General features: G+C 37.8%; 2 protein-coding genes across 8 annotated transcripts in view; one reads left to right on the top strand and one right to left on the bottom strand.

Moving 5' to 3' along the window:
• Positions 1-27,012, bottom strand: tmtc3 (transmembrane O-mannosyltransferase targeting cadherins 3). 2 transcript variants are annotated; one of them, XM_085412963.1, is made up of 14 exons: positions 26,906-27,012; positions 25,722-25,935; positions 25,354-25,572; positions 22,089-22,188; positions 18,413-18,528; positions 17,800-17,972; positions 13,793-14,045; positions 10,813-10,961; positions 10,483-10,603; positions 10,203-10,314; positions 6,224-6,327; positions 5,380-5,549; positions 4,913-5,139; positions 1-2,994 (listed from the first exon to the last, which is right to left on the bottom strand). In XM_085412963.1, exons 2-14 carry the CDS (start codon positions 25,908-25,910, stop codon positions 2,096-2,098), a joined length of 2,832 nt encoding a protein of 943 aa, XP_085269089.1. In that variant the 5' UTR covers positions 25,911-25,935; positions 26,906-27,012; the 3' UTR covers positions 1-2,095. The 2 variants fall into 2 exon arrangements, with proteins under 2 accessions (XP_085269089.1, XP_085269088.1); XM_085412962.1 differs by lacking the exon at positions 26,906-27,012 and adding an exon at positions 26,606-26,744.
• cep290 (centrosomal protein 290) overlaps positions 26,744-27,179 on the top strand; it is a 43,527-nt gene continuing 43,091 nt past the window's right edge. For 5 of the 6 annotated variants that reach the window (XM_085412958.1, XM_085412957.1, XM_085412956.1 and 2 more), the window contains exon 1: positions 26,744-27,179. In XM_085412958.1, coding sequence (XP_085269084.1) covers positions 27,066-27,179 — 114 coding nt within the window. In that variant the 5' untranslated portion in view covers positions 26,744-27,065. The other variant, XM_085412961.1, reaches the window with a different exon arrangement.

Raw genomic sequence — 27,179 nt, 5'->3', positions numbered from 1 at the left:
GCTAGTTTTATTTAATAACCGACACCCCCACCACCAACAGATAAAATAAAATAAAAAAACCACCAAAAAAAAAAAAAAAAAAAAAATCTTACAAAAATTTACTCAAAATGAGGCGAAACAGAAGTCGTGGCAAACTGGATGCATCCTTGTTCCAAACTGTACTTGTTTAACTGGACAGCCAGTTGAATGATTTCGTACATGTTTAACACTGACATGAACTCTACTGAAATACAGGACTTTAAAAAACAAACAAAAAAACAAAAAACAAACATGTGACGATACACACAAATTTGCAGAGACTAAATAACGCACCTTGAAATGAAACAATTACCAGTGGTAAACAAAAACATCTAGCGCATACCAAAATAATAAATAACACTGGATACAATATCCTGTAAATGTATGTACATAGGGTCACGCAATGCATAGCAAGATTTTGTAGTACCACTACAATACTCCTAATCTACAGTAATCAGATCTCCTATTTGAAATTTAAAAAAAAAAAAAAAAAAAAAAGTACCAAGCAAAACAATTTGCTGAAACAAATTACAGCACTGTGAAGAGGAAACCACATGTAGTCAATAGGCTGCTCTTCATGACTATCATGGCTTCTGTAGATGGCTGTGACAGTAACAATTTGCAGTACCAGGTAGTATTCAAGCTTGTCACTTCCTCACCATTACTGATTTAAGCATCAGACCTCTTGAACAGTAGCCAATCAGCCACAGGGTTTTATAGTGGTGTAATGACAAAAAATAAAAATAAAAAGAGCCAAGGACACAAGAGGGAGAAATCTGTGCACTTTAAAAAAAACAAAAAGAAACAAACAAACTAAAAACTATGTGCGCATGTTCACCAGCAGATCAAGTGTAGTTTTATTGTTGATACTTCGGGGCATTTTTGATCCGACTGATCACATAGCTGTAAATACTGGAAAAACAACCCCCGCCCCCCTCCAAATACAAGGTCTATTATCAAAATTTGAAAATGTTGAATACCTCAATGTTTCAGTCCCAGCAAGATAAAACAAAAAAATAAAAATCATGACTGCAGAGAAGTGTGTCGGGAGATCCATTTTTGGATGGATTTTCAAATGTGCTCTGAAAATCCCCCCCTCCCCCTTTCTTCTGATGTGAAAGGACCTTTGGCAAATGAAGAACGCATGACGCTGAGGATGACCGTGCGTCACTGTTGACGGTCATATAAAATGGGTCTCGCCAATGTCAAAGCAATGTCTATGGGAGTTTACTGGGAAAGACGGAGGGGGAAAAAGCAAAAAAAACAAAACAAAACAAAAAACCCCAAGACATCCAAAACATCTCTAATGGGGCCATGGTGTCTGAAGCATAGGAGCCAGCTGTAGAGATGTTAGGGGGAGGGATGGGTAATGTGACAAAAGGAATAAGATAAATATCTTTAGATAGGTTCACAATGAAATTTTGAGGTAAAGACTGCAGTAGCAGGAAGTACTGAGTGAGATCAATAAAGATTAACAAATGTTGCTGCAATGGAATACACATATGTAGATTGATGTCAATGTAGTATGGAGTCATTTTGTTCACTGTATGTTTTATTTTGAGGGGGCAAACTCTGCAGATATAATCCTGCTTTGAGGAAATCTGCCAAACATGTCACTTCCCTTAATTGTCCACGATACAATCATTCTGTTTTTAAAAACAATAGCGCAATGACTCACATCTTGATGAGACCAAAAAAAAAAAAAAAAAAAAAAAATCCAGTGATAAACAATGATTACAAATGAAAAAACAAACTACTACCGATCTATGATATGTGATCCCATTCAGATAAAGCACATATGCACACATAGGCATCTACATAAGCTTTAAATAGATCATCCCAAGTTTGCTTTGTGCTTAATTTTACTGTTAATGTTGTGAATTTCATGTGCAGATCAAAATTTCCCTTAAATAATTAATGTTAAACCAGCAGACAATACTGAGTGGCCTGTGAAAGCAGATAAATCAAAGAAATAAAGTGATAATTGATTATGATTACACATTGCTAAAGGGGAGAAGTCTTAGTTGGAGCATTAAAGAGCTCCGGAAAAGTAGTCCAGCTAAAAATGGCAACAATGTCAATCACCACTCAATATGCGCTCAATCTCCTCTAGTCTCTTCAAGGCAGCTGCTCTTTTTTTCTCTATATCTTTAATGTCCTTCGTGGACTTACCCTTAGTCCGCTTGTCAGACTGGCTATTATCTAAAGATTTTGATTGGTCCACACCCACACCTCTGACACTTTCTGTAGAGGATTTCCGCTCATTCTTCTCATCCCCAACCTCCTTTCCAACTGCATCAACACCCCTCCCTTCCTCTCCACCCGCAGCAGCCTCTTCCGTGCCCTCCTTAACACTCTGCAGCACTTCCTCCTTGGATGATGCAGCTACCCCCTCCGTGGTTGCTCCTTCAGTGGTAGCTGAAGACAGTGGTCGGCCTGCTGCACTCATGGCAGCCATTTTACTACGTACAATACTCAAGTGGCGACGCACATACTCCTCATTTGGTGCCAGGTCCAGCGTTTCCTCCAGGCATCGCTCGGCCCGTGGCAGGTCGCGCTCCTCAAAGTAGACCACGCACAAGTTGTGCTTCCCTTGGACATTGGTGGGGTCCATGCGTAAAATACGCTCAAAACAGGCCTTAGCACCACGGGTGTCCTTCTTGTGATTCATGAGGATGTCACCCTTAAGGATTAGGCCCTTGATGTGCTCTGGATGGTGGTGTAGCAACTCATCCAACACAGGTAATGCGTCGACTTCACGTTTTGATTGAGAGTAGAGCAAAGCTAGGTTAAACAGAGCACTGCGGAAACCAGCCTGCAGACCAATGGCTTTGCGCATCCACTGCTCAGCTGCTGCATTTTCATTTGCATCCATGGCCAGCATGCCAAGATTGAAATAGCCATTGGCATCGTCAGGCTCCTCCTCCACATAGGTGAGGAATCGACGGTTGGCCTCAGGCCAGAACTTGGGCTCACCTGTCACAGGAAACAGACACAAAGCACAGGGTGAATTTGGGTAATCAAACGTTGATATTCAACCACAAAAGGTGCTTTTATGTGCATTGTGCAAGATTTTGTTTACCCTTAGCTGGTATGAAAAAGTTTAAAACAATAATGGCTAAATGTGACAAAATCCATTGGAAACAAACTTTGTAAATCATGTTTACTGCAATCTTTTTTTACAGTTTGAGGTTTTGTGATTTTGTTATGTCTCTTTTCCACAATCACTTAAGGGCACTGAGTGGATAGTCAGCACCACCAGTGATTGAACCAAGGTTTTTCATGTATTGAAATGTGGATTAATTGACTTTTCTCCCCCAAATATTTGCTAATATTGATATATTAGTATGGAATCCACAATTCAAAAACCTGAGGGATGGAGGTTTGTGAGAGTTAATATGTGCATGGGTTTTCAGCTTATTTAAAAATCAGACTGTAGAATTTATGAGAGACTGTACTGGATGCTAGGACAGTCTATTTTACAACAGCACACTGTTAAGCTAACCTTTATTGAAATTAATTTGTCTTACAATGCATGTCTATTTATCTACGGTAGAAAAGATTGTGGACTTATTGGTCTTGGTGTCAGAACTGACAATGGATCGTATACAGAGCTATCCATCTGTCCATCCTTGCATCCATTTATCCATGGTAGCTGGGATAGGCTCCTGCCAACTCGCAACTCTTACACAGGGAAAATGAATATTTGCCTCCTTCTGGATCTTTTGTTCTTTTTGCACATTTGCATAAAACTAATCTTAATATTAGACAAAGATACTCTGAGTAAAAACAAAATGGAATTTTTTTAAAATGACAATCGAATTTATTCAGGAAAAAAAAGATTATCTCAACTAATCATAATGCATCCATTTTTTGAAAAGCTGAATTCGATTTCATTTGCTAGAGCCAGGCCGATTATTGCCAGACCTGTTGAACCAAGAATTCCCCGAAATACAAACTGTTTGACAAGGTGAAACAAAAGGAAAGTGGAAACGTGCTCTGATGAACTTAACTAATAAAGTAATTGCTAATGTTTTTCAAATAATTTTGCACGAAATATATATATATATTTTTTAAAAAGTGCTGTACTTGATATGTTTAGCCCCTTACAATCAGTAAGGCGTTCTGATTGACCTGCGGCAGCAATGTTCCAGCAGCAGTTTGGTGGGTCATTTAAAAACAGAGGTGGGAAGTAATGATGTACAAAGACAGGAGAAGAGAGGAAGAAGAGAAGTTAGATTTGATAAAATGGAAATTTAAAGCGCAAGTCCTCATGTTTTAAAATCAGATTCTGGGTCGTACATGTGACATTGTTTTTTTTTGTGATATTGTGAAATCTGCTGCAAAACAAACAAAGGTAGATCAACTGTGTTATTTAACGGTTGAATGGAAATACTCTGCAAGTTGGTGCAGGATAAACAGGTTAGTTTGCTGTTCGCTGATGGATTTAAAGTAAATAACAGTGTTTATGACCAGTACACAGTGTCTGTCTAGTATAAAGTTAATATGACCAGCAGGTCAGCTAATCACCTGTACACTAAGAAAACCTAATGGAGCTCTCAATAGAAATTATTGTGAGTTGTGTTTCTTTTCCCATGCTGAGTCATTACAACTGATATTATGGTTTTGCCATCTGTGTTTAAAAAAAATAAAAAATACAGGGGTGGAGAAACTAGTAAACACTTTTATCACTGAGCTGATGAAGGATGAATGAACAGAAACTTGGCTAAGAACATCTGTCAGTACATGCAGTGTGCGCTTCAAAATAAGCATCTGGTTACACCCTAAAGGTAATACAAGGTTATTTCCTTTAACAAGTGACAAGTAAGGCTCTCCTCATTCCTCTTATGAGGAACAATCATGCTTAAATTATTTATATCTTCATTACACTCACCAGACTCCTGCATGAGAAGTGCTGAGTTAAAGAGTGCCAGCTTGTGGCGTGGGTTGAGCTCCAGAGCATGGTTGAAGTTCTTCAGGGCTTCAGATGGGTCTTTCATCTCAATGTAGACGATGGCCAGGTTATACCACAGGTCAGCATTGGTGCGATCAAGCTCCAAGGCTCTGAGATAGGCATCCCGGGCTTCTGTAAGCTTGTTCATCTTGAGAAGCAGTTCCCCTCTGAGTCAAAAAGAAAACAAATAAATAAATACATATAGAGGTGATAATGCAAAAAACACTAACACATTACTACATTACTTGACCAACAAAATTTGAGATAAGGGGAATGTCTCAGTACAAATCTTTGACAGTAATACATTTAAGATCAAGATTTTATTCATTTATTAAAGACTATGTGTGCCATTTTAACTCTTTATCTGACAGATAAAGAGTTTAAAAAAAAATCAAAACAAAACTTGCCTGCTGATGTAAGCTTGTTTGAAGTCTGGTCTCATGCTTATTGCTTGCCGGTAGAGCTGATCAGCCTCCTCCAGCCGCGAATCATTGGCCCGGATCAGATTTGCTAGGTTTATGTAAACATTGAGATGGTTTGGGGCAACACGCGTCGCATACTTCTTACCAGGAATAACCTAATGTGTGGACAAACAACATTTCATTAGAATCAAAGCTTGTGTAACATCAAATAAAGTAGAGAATTTGAAGGGAGTGGAAAAAAATCATCATATTACAGTCTGTTATGAGAGATTAGATTTTAATGCAGATTTCTAGTCCCTGTTTTTTGGCTCAGGCCTTTCTGGGTAATGCAACTTGCAACTATACCTCTTATCACTATCATTGCTTTTATCCTGGGAAGGTTGTTTTCCTGAATAGAAGAACTTGGTACCCCCAGTAAAAGTTTGCATTATAAGAAAGTTATTTTTGCTTTTTCAACCAGTTTTGTTAATTGTTGTTTACTTATTTACTGAAAGTGGAGTTAAAATAACAAGGATATTTACTTAATGTTTCTGCCATGTAAGGTATAGTCACCCCAGAAACCCCATATCTGAGCCAGGAATAATCCTGTAAGTGTTGATCCTAACATTGTAATTAAATAAGCAAAATAACTATAATTCATCAACATCATGCCCACGTTCGTTATATATAATTAAAGTTTTCCATGATATGACTGAAAGGCTGTTGTATGCTGCATGATCTGCCACCATCAGGTGGTAAACAGTGACTACAATGAACCTTACAGCCAGGAATGAGTAACAATTGCATAAAAGGAAGCAGAAAAAAACAAAAAAAGCAAATGATTAAATACCTGCGGCATGAGGGATTTGGCAACCAAGTAAGCCTCTTCTGCCTCTTTGGACTTGTTCAAATTCTTGTAGGTTCTTCCAACATTCATGTGAGCACCAATATCATCTGCAGCAACAAGAATGAGAAAGAGCAGTGAGAAAACAAAATCCTACTCCATCTGTTTATGTGTGTTTTAACACATTTACTAAACATGACTATATTAAATACCAACTAATGCTAAACATGACTAGAAAATATAAATGATTTTCAACTATACCATCAATAGTGTAAGACAAAACAAGCAACATTATTTTGAGGAGCTTATTTAATCCTTCTAGGAAGACGTAAGAAAAATTAAACTTTAAAAGAGGTCAGTTTGTAAAGCCAGAACTGATGCTTGATTAGCAGAGCAGGAAATCCTCGCTGGGAAAATGTGTTTACATTGCTAATCTTGGGGAAACACTTGTGGGTGATGAACCGGCAAAGCTGTGGATATCTCAGTTTATGGTAGGCTTCCTCTAAACTAAGGCATTAAGCACAAATGAAAAAAAAAAACAAAAACACAGAGATGCCCAAGATATCGAAATGATACACTTTAGATCATAGGTGTCAAACTAAATTTGGCCTGCAGCCTAATTACATTTGGCCCGCGAAGCCATACCAAATTACTATTAGAGCTGGCCTACTGGTATTATACAGCTAATATATATATTGTTTAGTATTAAGCTTTGCTTGTTCCATATTCATATTCAAAACTTATTTGAGTCCATAAGAAAAGATTCATTCTTATATCTGGAGGAAGATTTTTTTTTCAATAAATATTAACGTTAGCCCGCGACTTTGTTCCAGTTTTGAATCTTGGCCCACTGTGTATTTGAGTTTGACACCCCTGCTTTAGATAGTAGGATTATACTTTTGGCCTGTTTGACTGCAGTCATGAGATCTTAGAGTAAAATGAATGGACTCATAACAACTGACTGCCTATTAACTACAGTGGGGCAAAAAAGTATTTAGTCAGCCACCGATTGTGCAAGTACCCCCACTTAAAATGATGACAGAGGTCAGTAATTTGCACCAGAGGTACACTTCAACTGTGAGAGACAGAATGTGAAAAAAAAAATCCATGAATCCACATGGTAGGATTTGTAAAGAATTTATTCGTAAATTAGGGTGGAAAATAAGTATTTGGTCACCTCAAACAAGGAAAATCTCTGGCTCTCACAGACCTGTAACGTCTTCTGTAAGAAGCTTTTCTGTCCCCCACTCGTTACCTGTATGAATGGCACCTGTTTGAACTCATCATCTGTATAAAAGACACCTGTCCACAGCCTCAAACAGTCAGACTCCAAACTCCGCCATGGCCAAGACCAAAGAGCTTTCGAAGGACACCAGGAAAAGTATTGTAGACCTGCACCAGACTGGGAAGAGTGAATCTACAATAGGCAAGCAGCTTGGTGTGAAAAAATCAACTGTGGGAGCAATCATCAGAAAATGGAAGACATACAAGACCACTGATAATCTCCCTCGATCTGGGGCTCCACGCAAGATCTCATCCCGTGGGGTCAAAATGATCATGAGAACGATGAGCAAAGATCCCAGAACCACACGGGGGGACCTGGTGAATGACCTGCAGAGAGCTGGGACCAAAGTAACAAAGGTCACCATCAGTAACACACTACAACGGCAGGGAATCAAATCCCGCAGTGCCAGACGTGTTCCGCTGCTGAAGCCAGTGCATGTCCAGGCCCGTCTGAAGTTTGCCAGAGAGCACATGGATGATACAGCAGAGGATTGGGAGAATGTCATGTGGTCAGATGAAACCAAAGTAGAACTTTTTGGTATAAACTCAACTCGTCGTGTTTGGAGGAAGAAGAATACTGAGTTGCATCCCAAGAACACCATACCTACTGTGAAGCATGGGGGTGGAAACATCATGCTATGGGGCTGTTTTTCTGCCAAGGGGACAGGACGACTGATCCGTGTTAAGGACAGAATGAATGGGGCCATGTATCGTGAGATTTTGAGCCAAAACCTCCTTCCATCAGTGAGAACTTTGAAGATGAAACGAGGCTGGGTCTTCCAACATGACAATGATCCAAAACACACCGCCCGGGCAACAAAGGAGTGGCTCCGTAAGAAGCATTTGAAAGTCCTGGAGTGGCCTAGCCAGTCTCCAGACCTCAACCCCATAGAAAATCTGTGGCGGGAGTTGAAAGTCCGTGTTGCTCGGCGACAGCCCCAAAACATCACTGCTGGCAGAAAAGTAAATAGGCCTGAGGACTGTTATGGGTCTTTTTGGCTACACCATGGGTAGAGCACTAATGGGCTAGAGCAGCGGTCCCCAACCTTTTTTGCACCACGAACCGGTTTATGCCCGACAATATTTTCACGGACCGGCCTTTAAGGTGTTGCGGATAAATACAACAATATAAAACTAGTACCGGTACCGAAAAAAAGAAGATTTATTCATAACACACGTGAACAGACCCAGGAAAACAGAGTAAACGATAAAAACGATAACAAAATAACGCCGAAAACCAATAAAAACCCTGAAAACCATACATTTCACACCTGAGCCTCAACTCTCGCGGCCCGGTACCAAACGACTCACGGACCGGTACCGGTCCAAGGCCGGGGGTTGGGGACCGCTGGGCTAGAGCACAAAGGCTAATTTCCTTCATGTAGACTGATAGATGGTTTAGTCTACCATAAACAATAGAAAGAGCAGCTGAACAATGTAAGGGATTTTTCTTTGATTCTTTTTCAATCAACAAACATTTTCATGCTCACCATGGTTAATGGCAAGAATAGGATCTCTCTCTCTCACTGAAACATATTCTAATTACAGTTATATAGTGGACATGGACACAGTTTTCCTTTGAGGGTATCCACATTCAAATTGGACGAAGGGTTTAGGAATTTCAGCTCTTTAACATGTGCAACCCTCTTTTTAAAGGAACCTATAGTAATTGGACAGTTGACTCAGAGGCCATTTCATGGGCAGGTGTGGGCAATTCCTTTGTTTTGTCATTATCAATTAAGCAGATAAAAGGCCTGGAGCTGATCTGAGGTCTGGTGCTTCCATCTGAAAGACTGTGCTGTGAACCGACAACATGCGGTCAGAGCAGCTCTCCATGCAGGTGAAACAAGCCACCCTTAAGCTCTGAAAACAGAAAAACCCATCTGAGAAATTGCTACAATATTAGGAGTGACAAAATTTAAAGCTTGGTACATCCTGAGAAAGAAAGCAATTTTTAGAGCAGTATTTAGAGACCTATTGTCTGCCCAAAATGAGCTGAATGAAGTTAAATAATTGGGAGGCATTTCACAAGATACAGCCAAAACAACCCAGGAGTTTATTAAAGCAAAGAAGTGGAATATTCTTGAATAGCCAAGTCAGACATTTGATCTTAACCCAATTGAGCATGTATTTCGCGTGTTGAAGACTAAACTTCGGACAGAAAGGCACACAAACAAAAAGCAACTGAAAGCTGCTGCAGTATAGACCTGGCGTTAAAATGGAGGAAACCCAACTAAGTATTTGAAATGAAGTTTCATTAGAAATGAAATTTTATTTTTAGTTACTTAAGTTGAGTCCCTGAAATGAAGAGATTGTATTTAAAAATGCTTTAGTTCCTCACATTTTTATGCAATCTTTTTATTCAACCCACTAAACTAAAGCTGAATGTCTACACTTCTGGGTCTTTTTCATTTAATATTAGTGTTTAAAGCAGTTATACTGTATTATACGGTGTTTCTGTTTTTGTATACCTGTTGGAACAGGTAGAACAACAAGTAAAACAGTTACTCTCAACACAAAGAAAAATACTGTAACCTCATTTGGTATCCTCCACCAAAAAAAACAAATAGTTTGTAAGAAGATCAACTATTTGTTGATCTTCTTAAGAAAGAATTTTGCAAACTGTAGTGGATTTTTCATCACTTCCATGAAACCATCCTTCCTTTTTCAATGATTTATGAATGACATCAAAGTGTCTCACCTGGTTGGACTCGAGTAGCCTGGAGAAAATACCGCAAAGCCTTTGCATAATTGTTCTGATTTTCTAAAGCGTGGCCAACATTATTCCACAACTTGGCATTGTTCTTGTTAACCTGAGTAGATGACAAATTAAAAGAGACATAACGATAATAAACATTCGTCAGTTTTGTGAGTGGATGATTAATTCTGGTTTACTCAAAATTTTTAATCACAAGGTGTTTACAGACATTGGCAAACTGACATGACACTCTGCCACCACAAAAACAGCATTTCCATCATACCTTCAAGGCAGATGTAAAGAGAGTATATTCTGACTCCCAGTCCCAATTTCTATGAAAAGTTTTCACTGTGTACGTAGTTAGCAGCAGTCCAATCATCAACCAGGAAATCTTCTTCAATTGTCTACAAAGGACATTATTAAGCAGATCAATGTAATTTTAAATATACATTTTCACAATCTTCACAAAACCTAAATATCTGCACCAATATTAAAAAACAAAAAAACAAAAAAGGGTAAAAGTGTAACCACAAACAGAAACTCATAATTTCACAAACAGTTTTGCACTTCTGAGGGATTCTTCTTTTAAACGTCATTTTGGACAAGAACCTACCCTTTATGTGAGATCATCTTGAATCCATGTGCAACAAGAACACAGAACCCCATACTGGGAACATAAAGTACTCTCTCTGCTACGACAAACCCCACAGGGAAGAAGAGGTTGGATGCTGGAATAAAAGGCAGGACAATCAAAGACAGGGCCTGCAGGACACACACAAACACGCACAAAAGAAAGAAATAATATGTCAGTTCATATGACAAGCTCAGAGCTCTTTTTTTGAAATACTTGAACACTCAGAAATTATCATGGAGACGGACCTAAGGGGAAAAAAAAAGTCTGTCTAAAAACAAGAAAACTGGATTTTGACGTGTTCAATTTGGCAGCTCTTTTGATGTTTAAATCTCAGAAGTTCATTAATACTTCATTCACTTGTAGGTAGCAGGTGGTTAGGTTAAAATCTGTAATTTGTAAAACTTACAATAATTTGCAGGATTTCTCATCTTTGTATGACAAACAGGTTAGCTTCATGTTCTTCACCAGTGAACACCTAAAGCACTCTTTAAAAGCTTGCTACATGACGATATAGGAATGACATTTACTGTCTGTCTATCTACAAAAGGATTAATTTAAAAAACAAAAACAAAACAAACAAAAAACCCAAAACCACCTCCCCCCTCAAAAAAACCCACCTAAAAGGTAAAACTGATGTCACATTAGCCACAATGCCACCAAGTTCACACACTACATCTCTTTGAACTCAGCCTTAATTTTGCTATCAGCTAAACGCCTACAAAATTTGTCTATGATTTCATCTTACAAATATGCAAAACTACTGGACTGACCAATCTCCAAAATATCAAACAGAATTCCAAATAAAGACGGGCTTCAGCACTAAAAACTGACTCTGTGATAGTTCCTGCAGCACATCTACAATCTAGAATGGGGCTCCTCAGTGGACAGTGGTTGTCTAAAACTATTTATTAATATCTCATGCTCCATGTTAGACAGCTGGCAACCTTGTAGTGATGCAGTATGTTAATGTGTTGTGATATTGTTATGCAACATTTTCCAAAAGGCTCTTAGCAAACCAGAATAAACAATGCAAAAGGTCATAATTCAGTGTTTTGTGCTGACTTGTGTTCCCCTTTCTAAAGCTGAAGCTTAGAGCAATATTGTGAGCAAGTTTACTGACCTTTAAGCATGAGAACAATGAACCTATTGCACAACACATGCTAATTTGTTTCTATGTACCTCTGTAAACATTCACCACCCATTCATCCCTTCAAAGCTCAACTAAGAACTTGTGTTTCATTGCTCATTTCTGCTGGCCAACTTCATTTGCTGAAAAAAGCTAAATATACACAAAGAGTGGTAATAAAAATTGTCTTAAAAGAAAACAAACAACAACCCCCCCCCCCCACACACACACACACACACACACACACACACACAAAACATAATGGTAAACTATTGCATCAGGTTGTATGTTGAGCCACTACCCAATTTAGCAGGATAAAGTATCGTTATCTGGAATGTCTACTAAGCAGTGGATATGACCAGTGGACACAAGGAACCACTTTAGCTTTTTATTCTAAAGTCAGGGCTCTTCTATGGTACTTTGCATTTAAAAAAAACAAAACAAACAAAAAAAAACACACACACACAAAAATGAGTTCTAGTACTTAGAATCTGTTTACATCCCATTAAGCTATGCAAACTGTATGCAATGTGAACCCAGGGCACTACAGAGGGGGATAAAGGGCCTACAGTTAGAATGTAGTAGAAAGTAATTCAAGTCAGCATGTTATTCTTTTCCCCACAAGCAGACAGATGCTATTAAAACAAAAAAACAACCCCCCCCCCCAAAAAAAAGAACAAAAAAAACTAAAAACTATTTTGGCCAATGCAGATCATATGCTTAGGCTATTACAGATACTCAACTCAAAATACTGTTGTATTTTGAGTTGAGTACAATGAATACTGTACAATATAAAGCACTTTGAGGCAACTGTTGCTATATAACTAAAACTGAATTGAATTGAAGTCAATATTGTGCAAATACTTCAAGAACCTTGCTATGTTCCCCAAGAAAGGAAACCACATTTTGTTGGTCATATGTCTCACTAGTAATACTTTTGATTTTTCTTTTTACTGACCTCCAAACTTTCCTAAATACTTAAGAACAATGGTTATAAAGAGTGCTGTTCAAAAGTCTTACAGTACTGAAAATCTATTATTTTGTTGTGTGTTATTTTGATGTAAAGCTAGAAATAAGGATTTGGGAATGTTTAAAAACAGAAGATGTGAAAAGGAGACATTTATGATCCTATACATTTCCAATTCCATTCAAATCCAATTGCCATTTCACTATTTTTCAACAAAATGAAGGAAAACATAGATATATTTGTGTTATGTGTTCTATTAAAGTTTTATATGTCAAAGGGCTTCTGCTTTTCAGCAACAAATAAAAGCCTGTCACTGGTCAAGGCCACACCACCAGAAGACGAATACCTTAAGCTTTGTTTACTGGGAAACAGAAAAGCTCTCTTATCACAGATACAAAAAATAATGAAGGCCAAAATCCAATCAGCAGAAGTACTGTCAAAAGACGGCTTTTAGCAGTGGTCTCAGGAGAAAAAAAAAAAGGGCCAAACACTTGGGGTTGGACAAGACATTAATATTTCACAGTGGGTGGCTAGAAATAATATAAATAATTACAAGTTTTAGATTTGTGGCAGTAGCAGAAGAGTTAATGTAAGGAGACTAACAAAACAGAATAAAATGCAATATATCAAACCCACAGTGAAACAGGACGGTGGGTATATTTAAGTCTGGGGCTCATATGCCCACACTGGATGTGGAGATGATGCATCAAACTGATTACAACCTGACCAAGCAGAGGTAACACTTTAGTTTTCAGAACTGCCTAACTGTCTGGTTTATTTTTGTGAAAAAAATAAAAATGTACATGCACGCGCACACGCGCGCACGCACGCACACACACACACAATTTAACCACATTTTCTCTCACCATGATGACTGTCTTGGCAGAACTGTGTCTGTATCGCAGACTGTGATAAGCAAGCAGTCCTAGAAAAATGTAAAATACTAGTGTAGCCAGGTTACGCAGATCTACAAGTGATTCCACCAGGGGGATTGTGCCCATAGTCCAGTCACAACAGAGCTCTGAGGGATTCAGCAGGAGCCATGCATTTACAGGAAGTAGGTAGTTGAAAGTCAGTTGTCTGGTGGGTGTAGTGCTGACTGCTGCAGGGTTATCAAATCTGCAAGAACATTACATAGGGAGAGAAGGAGATGATAAACATTACATATTATCCACTTTCCCTTTCCTTGGTGTTATCATGAAATTCTTAAATCATGAATGCTTTATTCTATCTGATTGGAAGGATCAAATTACTGCAAAACAAGTAAAGAAAAATGATTCAGAATTTATATTTTATTTTTGATATCAGATGCTGTGGATCACATTATATTCTTCTTGAAATAAAGTATATAATAAATGTGGAGGGTGAAAAAAATAAGGAAAACCATAGATGTCATGAAATGTGGGAGTGTATATAATAGTGTGCAATACAATATTATACTGTAGTGTATTTGTATTGTATCTAAGTTTAAGTGTTTTCTATCTGACAAATGAAATTCTTCCAGGACACAACACAAATCTACATAAATCACTACACTTCTGTCGTACGCTGGTTGTGCCATAGTCCTGCCCCCCTTGACTTCAATGCATACAGAATTTAATACAGAAACGGTTATCTAAGAATATAAACAAGGGTGATTTCGTATATTTTAAATTACATTGTATTTTGTTACATTCATAGTGTTACTCTGGCCCTTCGAGGCCAACCATTATGTTGATGTGGCCCTCTGTGAAAATGAGTTTGACACCCTTGCTCTAAAGGAATCTCAAAGTGTTTATAGTTCAAATTACCAATATGATGAACAGTCGCTACTGGTGGTGTGATCTCATAACAAGATGGTCTCTGGGTTTATCTATGCAGCTGCCAGTAAAGACGCTACAATAGGAACCGCAGGAGTGTTTTGTATCTGAACTGTTTGGGCAAAGCACATTGCCCAAACTTGCTTTACAGAGGCGTTTCAGTCCAAAATAATCACAGCTGGGGATTTTATAATCTAAAGGTGTGGTATTGTTATGGCTTGAACACAGAAATCGTCTCAGACAATCGGAGACAGCTTGAGGATTATAACTAGAGGATTAGGCCCTCTAGGAACTGGATCTTATCTTTCCTGTCAAATGGCATTAGGCTCAATCCTGTGCAGACAATTCCAAGACAGTTTAGGCTCAATAAATGCATAATCTAGTTGAATTATTACTAATCTGGCATTTTTATGGTGTTCTAACCTCTTAGAATATCCCAACAATAGCTCCATATTATAGGAATTTGGGCATTAAATATCTGTCATTCATCTGGCTCTGTGTTTTAAAGAGATTTACCATGAAACTTCTCAGCTACATTACAAAGGACCTATTGTAAATTGTGTTTAAAAATAGTTAAAAACCTTCCAATGATGACTAATAGTTCTGTGTGTTACATTTAAGGTACATCAGCTAAAGTTTAAACAACTTTACGCAGCACATTCATGTAATACAATTAAGTACCACAAAAAGGCTGTTGTTCAGATTAGGATGCAGTCCCCAAGTTCAACAGTGAAGCATACTAATGGCAGGGTGGAGGAAACACATGTTAATGCTGAAAATCAGTTAAAGGTAAATGGATTGATTCTTGTATAGCATTTTTCTACTGTTCAATATGATACTAGATGATAGGTTGGGATGGGAAGTTCAATTGCTTGGAATTGTTAGTCTGCCTTTCTATCGATTCCGCTTATCGGTTCTTGCACTCTCGTTGCGATCGGTTGATTTCTCCAGTGTTGGAGAAGGAAAATAGTGGCGCAGTTTACAGTGTGGATATGGACATTACTTTTATTTTTATTGCATTATACTGTTAACACAACTTTAGCTCTCTGCAAGCACAGCATGCTAATGCTACATTAGCCAAGAGCCCAGAGTGATGTTAAAGCTGAGTAAATGCTGACCCCAGCCCAGCACCGTGATAAGGCGAGCTGGCATTTGCGGTGAAGCCAATCGCTGCTGAACTTCAACGAGTAACAAACTAATGACCAGTCAGGCTGCAGCCTCTATTTCTACCTGTTCATGTTTCTACAGTAGAATCACCGTAAAGATCGCTTTAAAGTCTCCTTAAAGTCTCTGGTTTTCATCTTTGATTTATGCTGTCAGCTTTGTGTTCATATTTAAATACTTAGAGAAAGGTCACGTGTCCTCATTAGGGGCCGTAGCCTCTAGGCTTATATTTTTAATTGGTAATTATGAGACAGTACGTTACATAAGATTTTACAGAGTAACATGAAAGTAAATAAGCCAGTAGTATAACGGAGTGTTTCCCAACCTTTTGGAGCCACGACACACACCCCCAAAAGTCCCAATATTGCTATTACGCGCTGCCTTGTCTCACAACATGACTATGGCTACGTTCACACTGCAGGTCTTAATGCTCAATTCCGATTTTTTGACCAAATCCAATTTTTTTGTCTGCTCGTTCACACTACAAATAAAATGCGACAGCAAACGCACTCTAGTGTGAACGCTCAAAGCGGCCCGCATGCGCAAAAGAAGACGTCATACACAATGCGCTCTGTTTAGACCCAGAGCAAACAGTATTGTTTGACTGATGGCCCTTAATATAAAGACTTCGGACTTTACGTTTCCCAATTTTTGCTTTAAGTTATTTTGTTATTTACATAATAATGTGGATAACCTAATAATCCTAATAATAATAATTATCCTTATTGCTGTTTTAGAGGAGCGGTGCTTCAAAGGATAGTTGCAGATTTCTGTCAGAATCGGCAGATTATGCAGTACAAATAAAATGTTAACGTTTCTCCAACATTGTCCTCCCAGCAGTTTCACCGGATGGCCAGGAAGCGGTTTGTAAAAATGCTGCAACTTCAGTGGTGTGGAACTGGTTTAGCTTTCGTCCGTCAGATACACAACAAAGCACTATTTTTGGTAGAGCATGCTAGCGGGCCGTCATTATTACCGTGTTTTTTGGAAAATGGCACACTTAAAATCGATCCTTTGATTTTTCTGAAAATCGACAGTGCCCCTTTATAATCCCGTGTGCCTTATGTATGAATTCTGGTTGTGTTTACTGACCTCGAAACGATTTTATGTCGTACACGGCGCTCGAAAATCTGTCAAATGTTTTAGTAGGACTTTGCTAAGCTGAGCATCGCAGAGTGATATATATATATATATATATATATATATCAGAATCAGAATACTTTATTGATCCCTGGGGGAAATTATTTTTTGTTACAGTGCTCCATTTTAAACCAACATTAAGACAAGACAGACAATATGCTAACTAAGAATAGTACAATATATACATATATATACATACATACATACATAAGTCACTTATAAATAAATATTTGGAAAAGAAACATGTGTAGTTGTAGCAGCAAACAGTGTGTTAAGTGGATGCGTTGTACAGGGAGATGGCCACAGGCAGGAATGATTGAGATATATATATATATATATATATATATATATATATATATATATATATATATATATATATATATATATATATATATATATATATATATATATATATATATATATATATTTTAGTGGCAGCTTCTAATTTATTTTTCTTTTGTCTGGAGAGGAAAAACAAAAGATTTAATGACAAATCAATTAAAACAAACTGAAAATTCTTCAACACATCTTTTTGCTTAGAGAAAATATATTTTTAAATTGTGAAATGTGTGCCTTTTAGCAGGTCACTAAATGACTGAAACTGGGCTTTTCCTTCCCCATGAAAATGACCTTTGAGCAGAACCGTCTGCCATTCTTGTTATTCCTGTTATGTTCACTTGGCTTAGCTTAATAAATAAATAATTAACAAAACTGGCTAAAGTTTATTTTATTAAAATGCTGGTGAGTTTTCCATCCGTAACACTGCCTACCTTGTGAAGACAGGAAGCTGCGACTGAATGACTTGGACCCTGATTATAACGAGCAGCAGGGTGCTGATGACTAGAACAATGAGCTTCAGAAGAGTTTGCAGGACAGCATAGGGAAACCCATCTTTACCCTGCAGAACTTGCCATATCGTGTCCACCAGCATCGGCAATGTAAACTGAGAATGGCAAAAAAGACAGAAACAATCAACTTACCATCATCATGTAAAGCAATACCCATATGACATATACATTTATTCCAGGAAGCAACCTCTGAATAATGAAATCTATGCCTATAGAAGAAATAAAAAACAACAACAACAACATTATGAACACTCAAAGATAAAGCATTGATAGAAGACATGTCAAGATCTGAACAGTCCACTCTTGAAGTTGGTGCACTTGGTTCTAAGGGTCAAACTGTTTATAGCTTGATAACTGAGTGTGAGTATCTCCAAAGCAGAAATCTTGTGGTCAGCATGGGTAAATACAAAAAGCTGGATGACTGTGATACAGTGTGTGTGTGTGTGTGTGTGTGTGTGTGTGTGTGTGTGTGTGTGGTCAGATGTAGATATAATTTATAGAATGTTTTATGACACAAAAAGTTTCTGATCCTTACCCCCTGTGCAATAAAGATCTCGTAGACACAGCAGACACCAACAACCGTGATTCCCTGTTCCTTACACAGTGTTGCCGCTGCCACTAAAACTACTGTCAGAGCAATGGGAGGCCAAACTGAACAAAAGAAGAAAAAAACAAAAATATATATATTAATATATACACATGACAACTTATTAACCTTGTAGCCACTGGTGCATTGGTAACTTAACAAATGCAACAAATTCTCTTGATCCATTATGAACATAAAAACCTCTGAGATGTCATATTAACGTCTCCATATAGCACCAGTTACAAGTTTAGAAACACTTTTGTCTTCAGTGATAATAAAACTGAACAGTAAAAGGTGGAAACCTCATAAAGAAGATTCTATAAAAAAGTAATTTGAACGATTGAATCCACTTTTTACTTCATAATTCTTGGTGTGTTATGTTAATAGTTTTATATTTTCAGTATTTGTCTAGACTGGGGAAATGGGAAAACTCATACATGTTAAATTGGGTTACTTTAATAGTTTGATTTATTGTGATACATATAAACAGAAGAATGATTAAAAAAAATAACATAACAGCTCACTGTGGATACAAGTTAAAAACCTGAGGCTACTGTTATAACCAATTACTTGATCTTGCATCTTCAGAACTAAATATTACTGCCTCACAGTTATGTGTGTTCACCAGCAAACATGCAGGTCCAGACTCGCACACAGTGATATCTTCTTTGAAAACTAGAGCAATTTAAAAAAGGAAGTACCACAGATGAATACAACTGGACAACTGATACAAACTCAATATCTCAACAAAACAAACATTTTATCTCCTCCTCTGCTCCTAAGCTTTAGTGTTGAATAACTGCAGAAATTGTTTTTTTCCAGAACATTATGATGTTACAATAAAGTTTAAATTTGAACTCTTGGATACAAAATGCTATCACTTTCTAATTTTATCCAATAAAACATTTGACGGAAATTGTGTGCGTGTTTACCAAATTCAACTGAATTCCAAATTTTAAGAGATTTCTTCCACGTGGTCTAGAGAAATTTGTTTTGGGAGACTGGTGAATACATACAGCTGCATCATCTAGAGGCATCTAGATGAGCATGGTAGGTGTAGCCATACTAAAAAGAAAGTACCCTCTGTTAGGGCTGGGCCATATCATGCCGTTCGCGGTATAATGTTGGGCAACGATAAGAAAATAAAATATCGCGATATAATATGGGTAAAATGCGCATGCGCAGTGCCTTTGTTTTCATATGCACATGGTGAAAAAAAGCATGAATGAGAAGAGCGAAAGCAGATCGGTGAATGAAACAGATGAACCAGAACTGGTTTGTAAAAATGGTTCAACTTCAGTGGTGTGGAACTGGTTTAGCTTTCGTCCATCAGGCACACAACAAAGCACTATTTTTAGTAGAGCATGCTAGCGGGCCGTCGTTATTACCGTGTTTTTTGGAAAACAATGGCACACTTAAAATCAATCCTTTGATTTTTCTGAAAATCGACAGTGCCCCTTATAATCCCGTGTGCCTTATGTATGAATTCTGGTTGTGTTTACTGACCTCAAAACGATTTTATGTGGTACACGGCGCTCGAAAATCTGTCAAATGTTTTAGTAGGACTTTGCTAAGCTACGAAGCCGCACCGCTTGATGGATTGTCGGAGCATTACGTCTATCATAGGCAGGAGCCTCGCGGAGTGATACGTACTGTGCTTCAACATAATATTACTGTATTGTGTGTGTATAACCTCTTTTTAAGTTTTGTGGATATTATACATGGTTATGCTGAGGATATGTCGGCCAATTTCCACTGGAAATGCCTTTTGGTTAAACTGTCAGCAAGGAATTTGCATTTGCACCGTTACATTTTTATATAACTTTAATGCACATAAAAAACAACTGCTTAATAATAAAGTTGTAGAGTTGTAAAGTATTTTGTCTAGTGTCAATTATATCATTATCGCAAATTCTCAAATGTATATCGTGATAAATATTTTTGGTAATATCGCCCTGCTCTACCCTCTGTCATTTCCAAGGTTTTACATATCAGGACATCATAAAAACTGACCTAGTCTTAAAAATACAACCTGAGATGAATATTATACAGCGTCATTATTATTTAACAAAAACTTTCCAAAACATATGCAGAAGCTGTGTGTGAGAATCCAGACGCATCCCATAATTCAGCAGCTTTAGAGCTACCTTTAGCAGCAGCAAGTTAAAGTCATACAGAAAGCAATTACTTAATCAGTCTTTTACATAAGATAATTGAAGATTGCAAACACTCATTTATGCATAGCTCTTACCACAACATTTCAATCAGATTGAGGTCTGGACTTTGACTAGAGCATTGCAAAAGCTGGATTCATTTCTTTTTCAGCCATTCTGTTGTGAATTTGCTGCTGTACCTCAGCTCAATGTCCTGCGGTGTGACCCAATTTTGATTAAGCTTTAGCTGTCAGACAGAGGGCCTTTGACTCTTGAATACTTTGGCATATAGAGGAGTTCAATGACTGGAGAGTACCCAGGTCTGTGGCTGCAAAACAATCTTAAATTGTCACACTCCCATCGCTGTGCTTGACAGGCAGTATGGGGTATGTTTGCTGAGGTTTTCTATATACAGCACTATGCATCATAACCAAACATCTGCACTTTGGATTTTTCCGTCTAAAGGACATTGTTCCAGAAATCTTGCGGTTTGATGCCACTTTGCAAACCTATGCTGTGCTGCCTGGGCTTTCTTCTAGAAACCATTCCAAACAAGCCACACTTGCTTCATCTTTTTCTAATTGTATTGTCATGGATTTGAACATCTAACTGACATGAGCTGGAGCGCTACAGTTTTTTGATGATGATCTTGGGGTAAATTTCCTGAGACATCAACTCCTGGGAAGATTGCATGTACATGAATCATCTTTCTTACTATAGAACTGTAGACTTCAAATTGCTTGGGAATAAAAAAATCTTTGCCAGATAGATTACAACAACAATTGCTTGCTTAAAGATCATTGCAGATACATTTTCTACTTGGCAATGACAGGCATGTATTCTACTCTAATACATGCCCGAGTGCTCAAGATCAGCAGACTACCAAAGGTACTGCTTTTACACAGGTGGTAAAAACCTGCTGATGATCATTTAATCAACTGCATTTAATTATTACTCCCTTAGTTCGAATATAAGCAGCGAGAGTGCACTTTCACACACCACTTCCATATTTTGGCTTAATTTTGGATACATAAATAATGAAATATATCACAAGTTGTAGTATAGCTAAAGTTTTATTTACCTAATTTTAAGACCTGTTAACAATCAGGTCTGGATACATAAAACCTTATACTTGACAGATTTATTACCATGACTATAAGTAATAAGTAACACTGAACATTCCATATTAATTACCCTCAAAGGGAAGTGTTTATTTATATCAAAACATTGGTGGAAAAAAATTGGAAGTTAACACCCGAATAGCCAGGTGTTTGATCTTATCCGATCTGTTGCCACAACACTTCCACTGCCTCCATCTTGATTTTTTTGTATTTGCTTATTTTGGCAATTAAAATAATGAAATAATGTTAACAGACAACAGCATGTTGAAAATAAGTTCATACTTAACGACCCAGTAGATTTTGCACATGAGACAGAAATAAATAAAGGCCAGGGAAGAACATTATACTTACCAATGGAATGGTCTGGTCCAGTTGACTTTGTATACGCCAGGAAAGCAGCCAGAAGAAAGATTGATGAAAGAAGTTCAGCTCTGCCAACCACACCAGTGACCTGATGATAACAGTCGATCAACACAAGCGACCCAACCATAAAGATTTGGAAAGATGATTTCTTAAAATATACTTAAATGTTCATTGTTTGGTAATTCAAGTTGAAATGTAGATAAAAATTTCTGAAATAAGTTTGTAAAATAATACAGAAAAGTTTACTTTTCCTATTAGGAGATGCTATTCTATACCCATGCTACTTTGCCTCGACTCTGAAGCCACCACCACATGACCTCCATGTCTCAGACAACATATCTAATAACTCTGAGAACATTACACATGTGTCTTTGACTGGCACGAACCAGAGCTCATGGTCTAAGGCTCTAAAAATAAAAATAAAAAGTTCTGTTCAACCCAAATCAACTGATGGGGAAGCAATTATATGTAACATAGTCTCTCTGACAGCAACGTCTGTCATTTAAGTACATGATGACTGCCCTCATGCGGAAGAAATATCATTATTAAGTTCTTGGAAAGAGACATACTCTAAGAACATAAAGGTCCCACAAATAGTTCTACAAAGCACTCACTAAAAGAAGAGGGGATTGTTTACACTTTAAGAATTCAACTGGCATCATGAGAGGGCTGCAGCTTCCAATAAATAGGGCTTGCCATGAAGATTCAAAACAAGCACAGGCACTGTGCTCTGACTGACCTATTTGTCAACTGGTGGGAGAAGGAAAAAATGCTGGCAGCATTCAAGAGCCCCCTAAAATGTCTGATCAGTGCAATGTTACTTCAACAGAATCTTAGAAAGACTGATTACAGTTGGCTCAATTTCTTGAAAATATTCAAACTACAAATTTAACTTTCCATCTATACAGAGTTGGCAACTCCATCCATCCAGATGGATGGAGTTACAAATTAGATACAAATTATTTAGTGTCATTTGTATCTAAAGATGTTTGAAGATATATATATATAAAAAAACTGAAGTCTTCATTCAAAAAGACAGATCACCCCCCCCCCCCTCCCCCCAAAAAAAAAAAAAAAAAAAAAAAAAACCTACTGAAAAAGACATGGGACACACAGGCACTCTTTGTATAAGCTTATAATGTAGGGACCTTCAGTGCTTGAAGCATAATTCAAAAAACAAATGATCCGTTCAGTGAGAGATTCCAGACGGTGATAACATGAAGGGCATTTGCTGGACTAACACTAAAGGCTCATTTGTGAGGCAAATTGTTTCCATTCAAGAAGTCTGAAAGACTGTGCATAGATTAGAGAACATGATGAGGAAGATAGGAACAGTGATGCATGCTGTGTAACAGTAGCACTCCACACCCAAGAAGCAGAATGTTTCCTTTGTTTTTTTACTCTGGTCAAGGCCTGTCTGGTCATCAGTTCAGCTATGTTCAAAAGGATGAAATACAAGTCCTAATTGGGGAAGAGGCTTTTCAGACAGTAGAATGAGATAAAGTTCAAATAAACAATAAGCTAAAGGGTTTTGATTTCCTATTAAGTTCAATAAGCTTTGTGTTACAGACAACATCCATGATAAGCTATAATAACTATCTTTATATTTCAAGAAGGAAAAAAAATGGAAGCAAAAATTTTAAAGCATTTAAAGAATGTTAATGCAGCCTTAAATGACAACAGTAAAAACAGAGGTTTAATGTAACGTGTAGCACAAGTAAGTTAATGTCATGAGCATGAACAAAAGGGTTTACTTGAATAAGGTGGAGTTCCTTTTTGAGCAAGCCATAACAGGCAAGATGTGACAATTCAATTGCTGTTTATTGTCTGGTTCACTCTGACGCAATTTTAACAATCACTGAAATGCATTCAGATTGTATGCCACAGTGGACATGTTGGTGCAAAGCTAAGTTTCTGATTACTCTTAATGTCCTACAACGCTCCATAAAGACACAAAGTCTTTACATGTAAAAACTGTTTCTATATTGAAGTCTCTTTAACACCTTATTGCACATGTAGATTTTCAAACTTCAAATGATCTCTGACCCGTTCCTAATTTCTTTTAATGCTTTTGACTTAATTCATATTTGTATTAGATGACCTAAATAAATAAAACATTCCACTATTAAATTACAAACTCATTTATTAAGGGAAAAATTTATCTAAACCTGTCTCTATGTGGAAAAAAAAAAATTCCCCCCCAAAACCGAATAATTTGTTGTACCACCATTGTAGCAACTGTTTGCAAGAACTGGTTTTTTCCATCTAAAGGAATTTTGGCCCATTCTTCTATGCAGAATTCTTTTAATTCAGCCACATTTACAGTGCAGTGAAAATACTTCTACAGCACTATCAAGTGAATTGCTCAGCTTAAGTTGGAATATTACAGGGCTACTCAACGCATTTCACAAAGCCAACTTTCTTGTTTTAAAGGAAGAGTGAAGGTGCGGCTAACATTACTGCTTATTTGGTTTGCGGTACTAGAGATCAAGTGAGACATCCAGTGGTTATAATTTCTGTGGAAAACCCAGTGCTTAGCTAGGGCAGCTTAGCTGGCTATGTTACCTCATAGCGAGAAGGACCTAGCTTCCAGTTCAGTGTTAGCACATTGCATGCTTGTATGAGTTCTCTCCAGAGACCCTGGCTGGATCCCACTGTCCAAAGTTTTGAAACTCTGTACCAAAGACAAGCATATGTAAGTTTAACTGGCAATTCTAAATTGGCCAGAAGTGTTTATTTAAACTAGAACGGTTGTGTATCTGTGTTATCCCTGCAACAGATTTGTGAACCATCCATGACAGGTCGTCCATGATAGCCAAGTGGAATGCTTAGTTATACAAACCCAGACAGATGTTCCTAAAGTTTAAAAAAAAGTTAAAAAGTGACCTTGTATTCTATCTCATTTTTCCTAAAACTTTGCCTAACAAATGCTCATGAAAATGGTTAAAATAGCACATGAGAATGTTGAGGAAGTCAAGAGTTGGATTGCAGATGGGACTCAAGGACCACCTAACCAATGCCAATCATTTGCCTATAATTCCCAGTGGGTCTGTCCCATCCGGTGGAGCATAACTTGATGAGATTACTTTAATTTAGAAAGTGAAAGATAAATTAGGAGTATTTCCAGTTACTTCTCTCACTAATTTACACTTTTTCCATGGACTTGTACGTGAACATAATTCTCAATTAGGCCAAATTAAATTTAATAAAACACATTTTTTAACATTTGCTCACAAAGCAATTGTACACTTACAGCTTCAGTGTGAATGGGATGCACAGCAAACAGTAATGCTGCCACTAAGCTGGAAGTCTTGTCCAGGAACAATCGGCACACTCGCAGGAAAAGCACACATACAACAGCATGTAAAATGACATTGAGCAGGTGGTAGGAAGCTGCGCTGAGTTCACTGAAGAGGTAGTTCAGTCGAAAGGTGAGTACTGTCAGGGGTCTGTAAGATTTATGACTCCGTTCCTGTAGTGGGACACATGTTGAAGGTTTATTTCTTTCTAAATTACTTTGAGTAACGACAAATGACAATGAGACAAATTTGATCCATAATATAAAATTCTAAAGAGAAATTACATAATCCCGTATTGAGTTTGAGTCTTCTTAAAGCTTACCTCAGCCATGGGTGTTCCCCAGAAATCATTGAGAAAAAGGTTGTGGATTGGGGTTGATGGGCGCAGATCCTTGTTGTCAAGGATTGCTGAGACATCATCAAACACAAACCCGCATGACAAGCTGTTCCAGTAACACCCCACCACCAGTCCACTCAAAAGTAAAATCTCCTTCCATGACACAACAGCCATTGCTGACCAAAGCCTTCATTGATCACTGTGCAGGACAACAAAAAATTTAGTATTATTACAATTTTGATGGCATGACGATTTGTGAAATAGACACGTATGAGTTCAAACTTATTTCATCATTGGACACATATTTTCACTTATAGTGCAACTTTGTGATGTACGGTGTATGTAAACAAGTCTTCTTAGCCCGATTCCTCATCACAGCACCCAGTAAATTAAATAGCATGCAAGCATTACTTCTTAGAGTGTGCCTCCCTGGTTTGTAGATAAAGCTACAGAGTCAGATGTAACTGGAAATATAACAGCTAAATTATAGAACGAATAAAAGTACAAGTGAGTAAATTTGTGCTTATTTGTTGAAAAAACGAATAGTTACAGCTGGCAGCAAAAGCAAAGGAGGGCGTACTCCAACGCGCTGTCGTGGCCAGCTAATATTACTTGAGAGAATTAGCTACGAGAAATCGAACACCAGGTGTTTGATAAATGAAATTCAGTCGGCATTGTGACCAATCATTAATGGTTACATAATGGCACAAAAAGCCCAAAACAGCATGTAATGACAATTTCAGAGCCACCGTAGCTGCAACATAACATTAGCTAACGATGAAGCTAAATTAGCGGCTACAGCTAACTACCTTGTCGCCTGTGTTTAGGCTGGATAAGGTGGGAAGAGAAGTAGCTTAGGTCTTTCTCACCGTGTCTATAACAGGGCTGGCAGTTGAGCTCATAAAACACACTTTAGCTGACAAAACGTAGACGGAATACACAGTTCATCAAGCGGCGTTCCATATGTGCTAAGTAGCTTTGGCGAATACCCACTATAACTTCCGGTGCAGAGGTGACCGCGCAAGTTGAACCTAGCCAAATTTGATGCTTTTTGTGGACTAACTGACGTAAATGTGGACAGTACCGAATTGCAAAACTGCGACGATACACTTTAATAACTTTATATTCACCGTCTCGCTACGGTTTAGTTAAGTTTCCGGGAACTTTACCGATTTTTTTGTAGTTTTCTTCTGGAGTAGCTTCATTAGCTAACTGTTGTTGTCAGCCGTAACCTAGCAGCCAATGCGTCTCTATTCTATAACCGTAAATTTAAGTGCCACATCGATGTTATATCAGTTCCTATTTAGCTAAGTCTTTTAAAAACACATCATGGCCAAGATGCCTGCAGCTCTTAATTGGGATAAAATGTTGAGAATTGACCCAGAAACCCTCAATGAACGCGACAAAGACGAAGTGGATAAGGTCTTCGATCTGTTAGTTTTG

This window comes from Rhamphochromis longiceps, linkage group LG7, assembly GCF_057381845.1.
Source record: "Rhamphochromis longiceps isolate RC_006_pf linkage group LG7, R_longiceps_female_GT1.1, whole genome shotgun sequence".
Classification (NCBI taxonomy): Eukaryota; Metazoa; Chordata; class Actinopteri; order Cichliformes; family Cichlidae; genus Rhamphochromis; species Rhamphochromis longiceps.
Note: the sequence above shows the minus strand (reverse complement) of the source record. Positions and strands in the feature narration are given on the sequence as shown.

Bases quoted from the DNA above. Each gene is read 5' to 3' on its own strand.
- tmtc3 (XM_085412963.1), bottom strand. From the start codon at position 25,910: ATGGCTGTTGTGTCATGGAAGGAGATTTTACTTTTGAGTGGACTGGTG. The intron at 14,046-17,799 runs GTAGGCAGTGTT...ATGTTCTTGCAG, and splicing joins CAGCTTCCTGTCTTCACAAG to ATTTGATAACCCTGCAGCAG. The intron at 2,995-4,912 runs GTGAGTGTAATG...TTCCTGTGACAG, and splicing joins ACTTCTCATGCAGGAGTCTG to GTGAGCCCAAGTTCTGGCCT.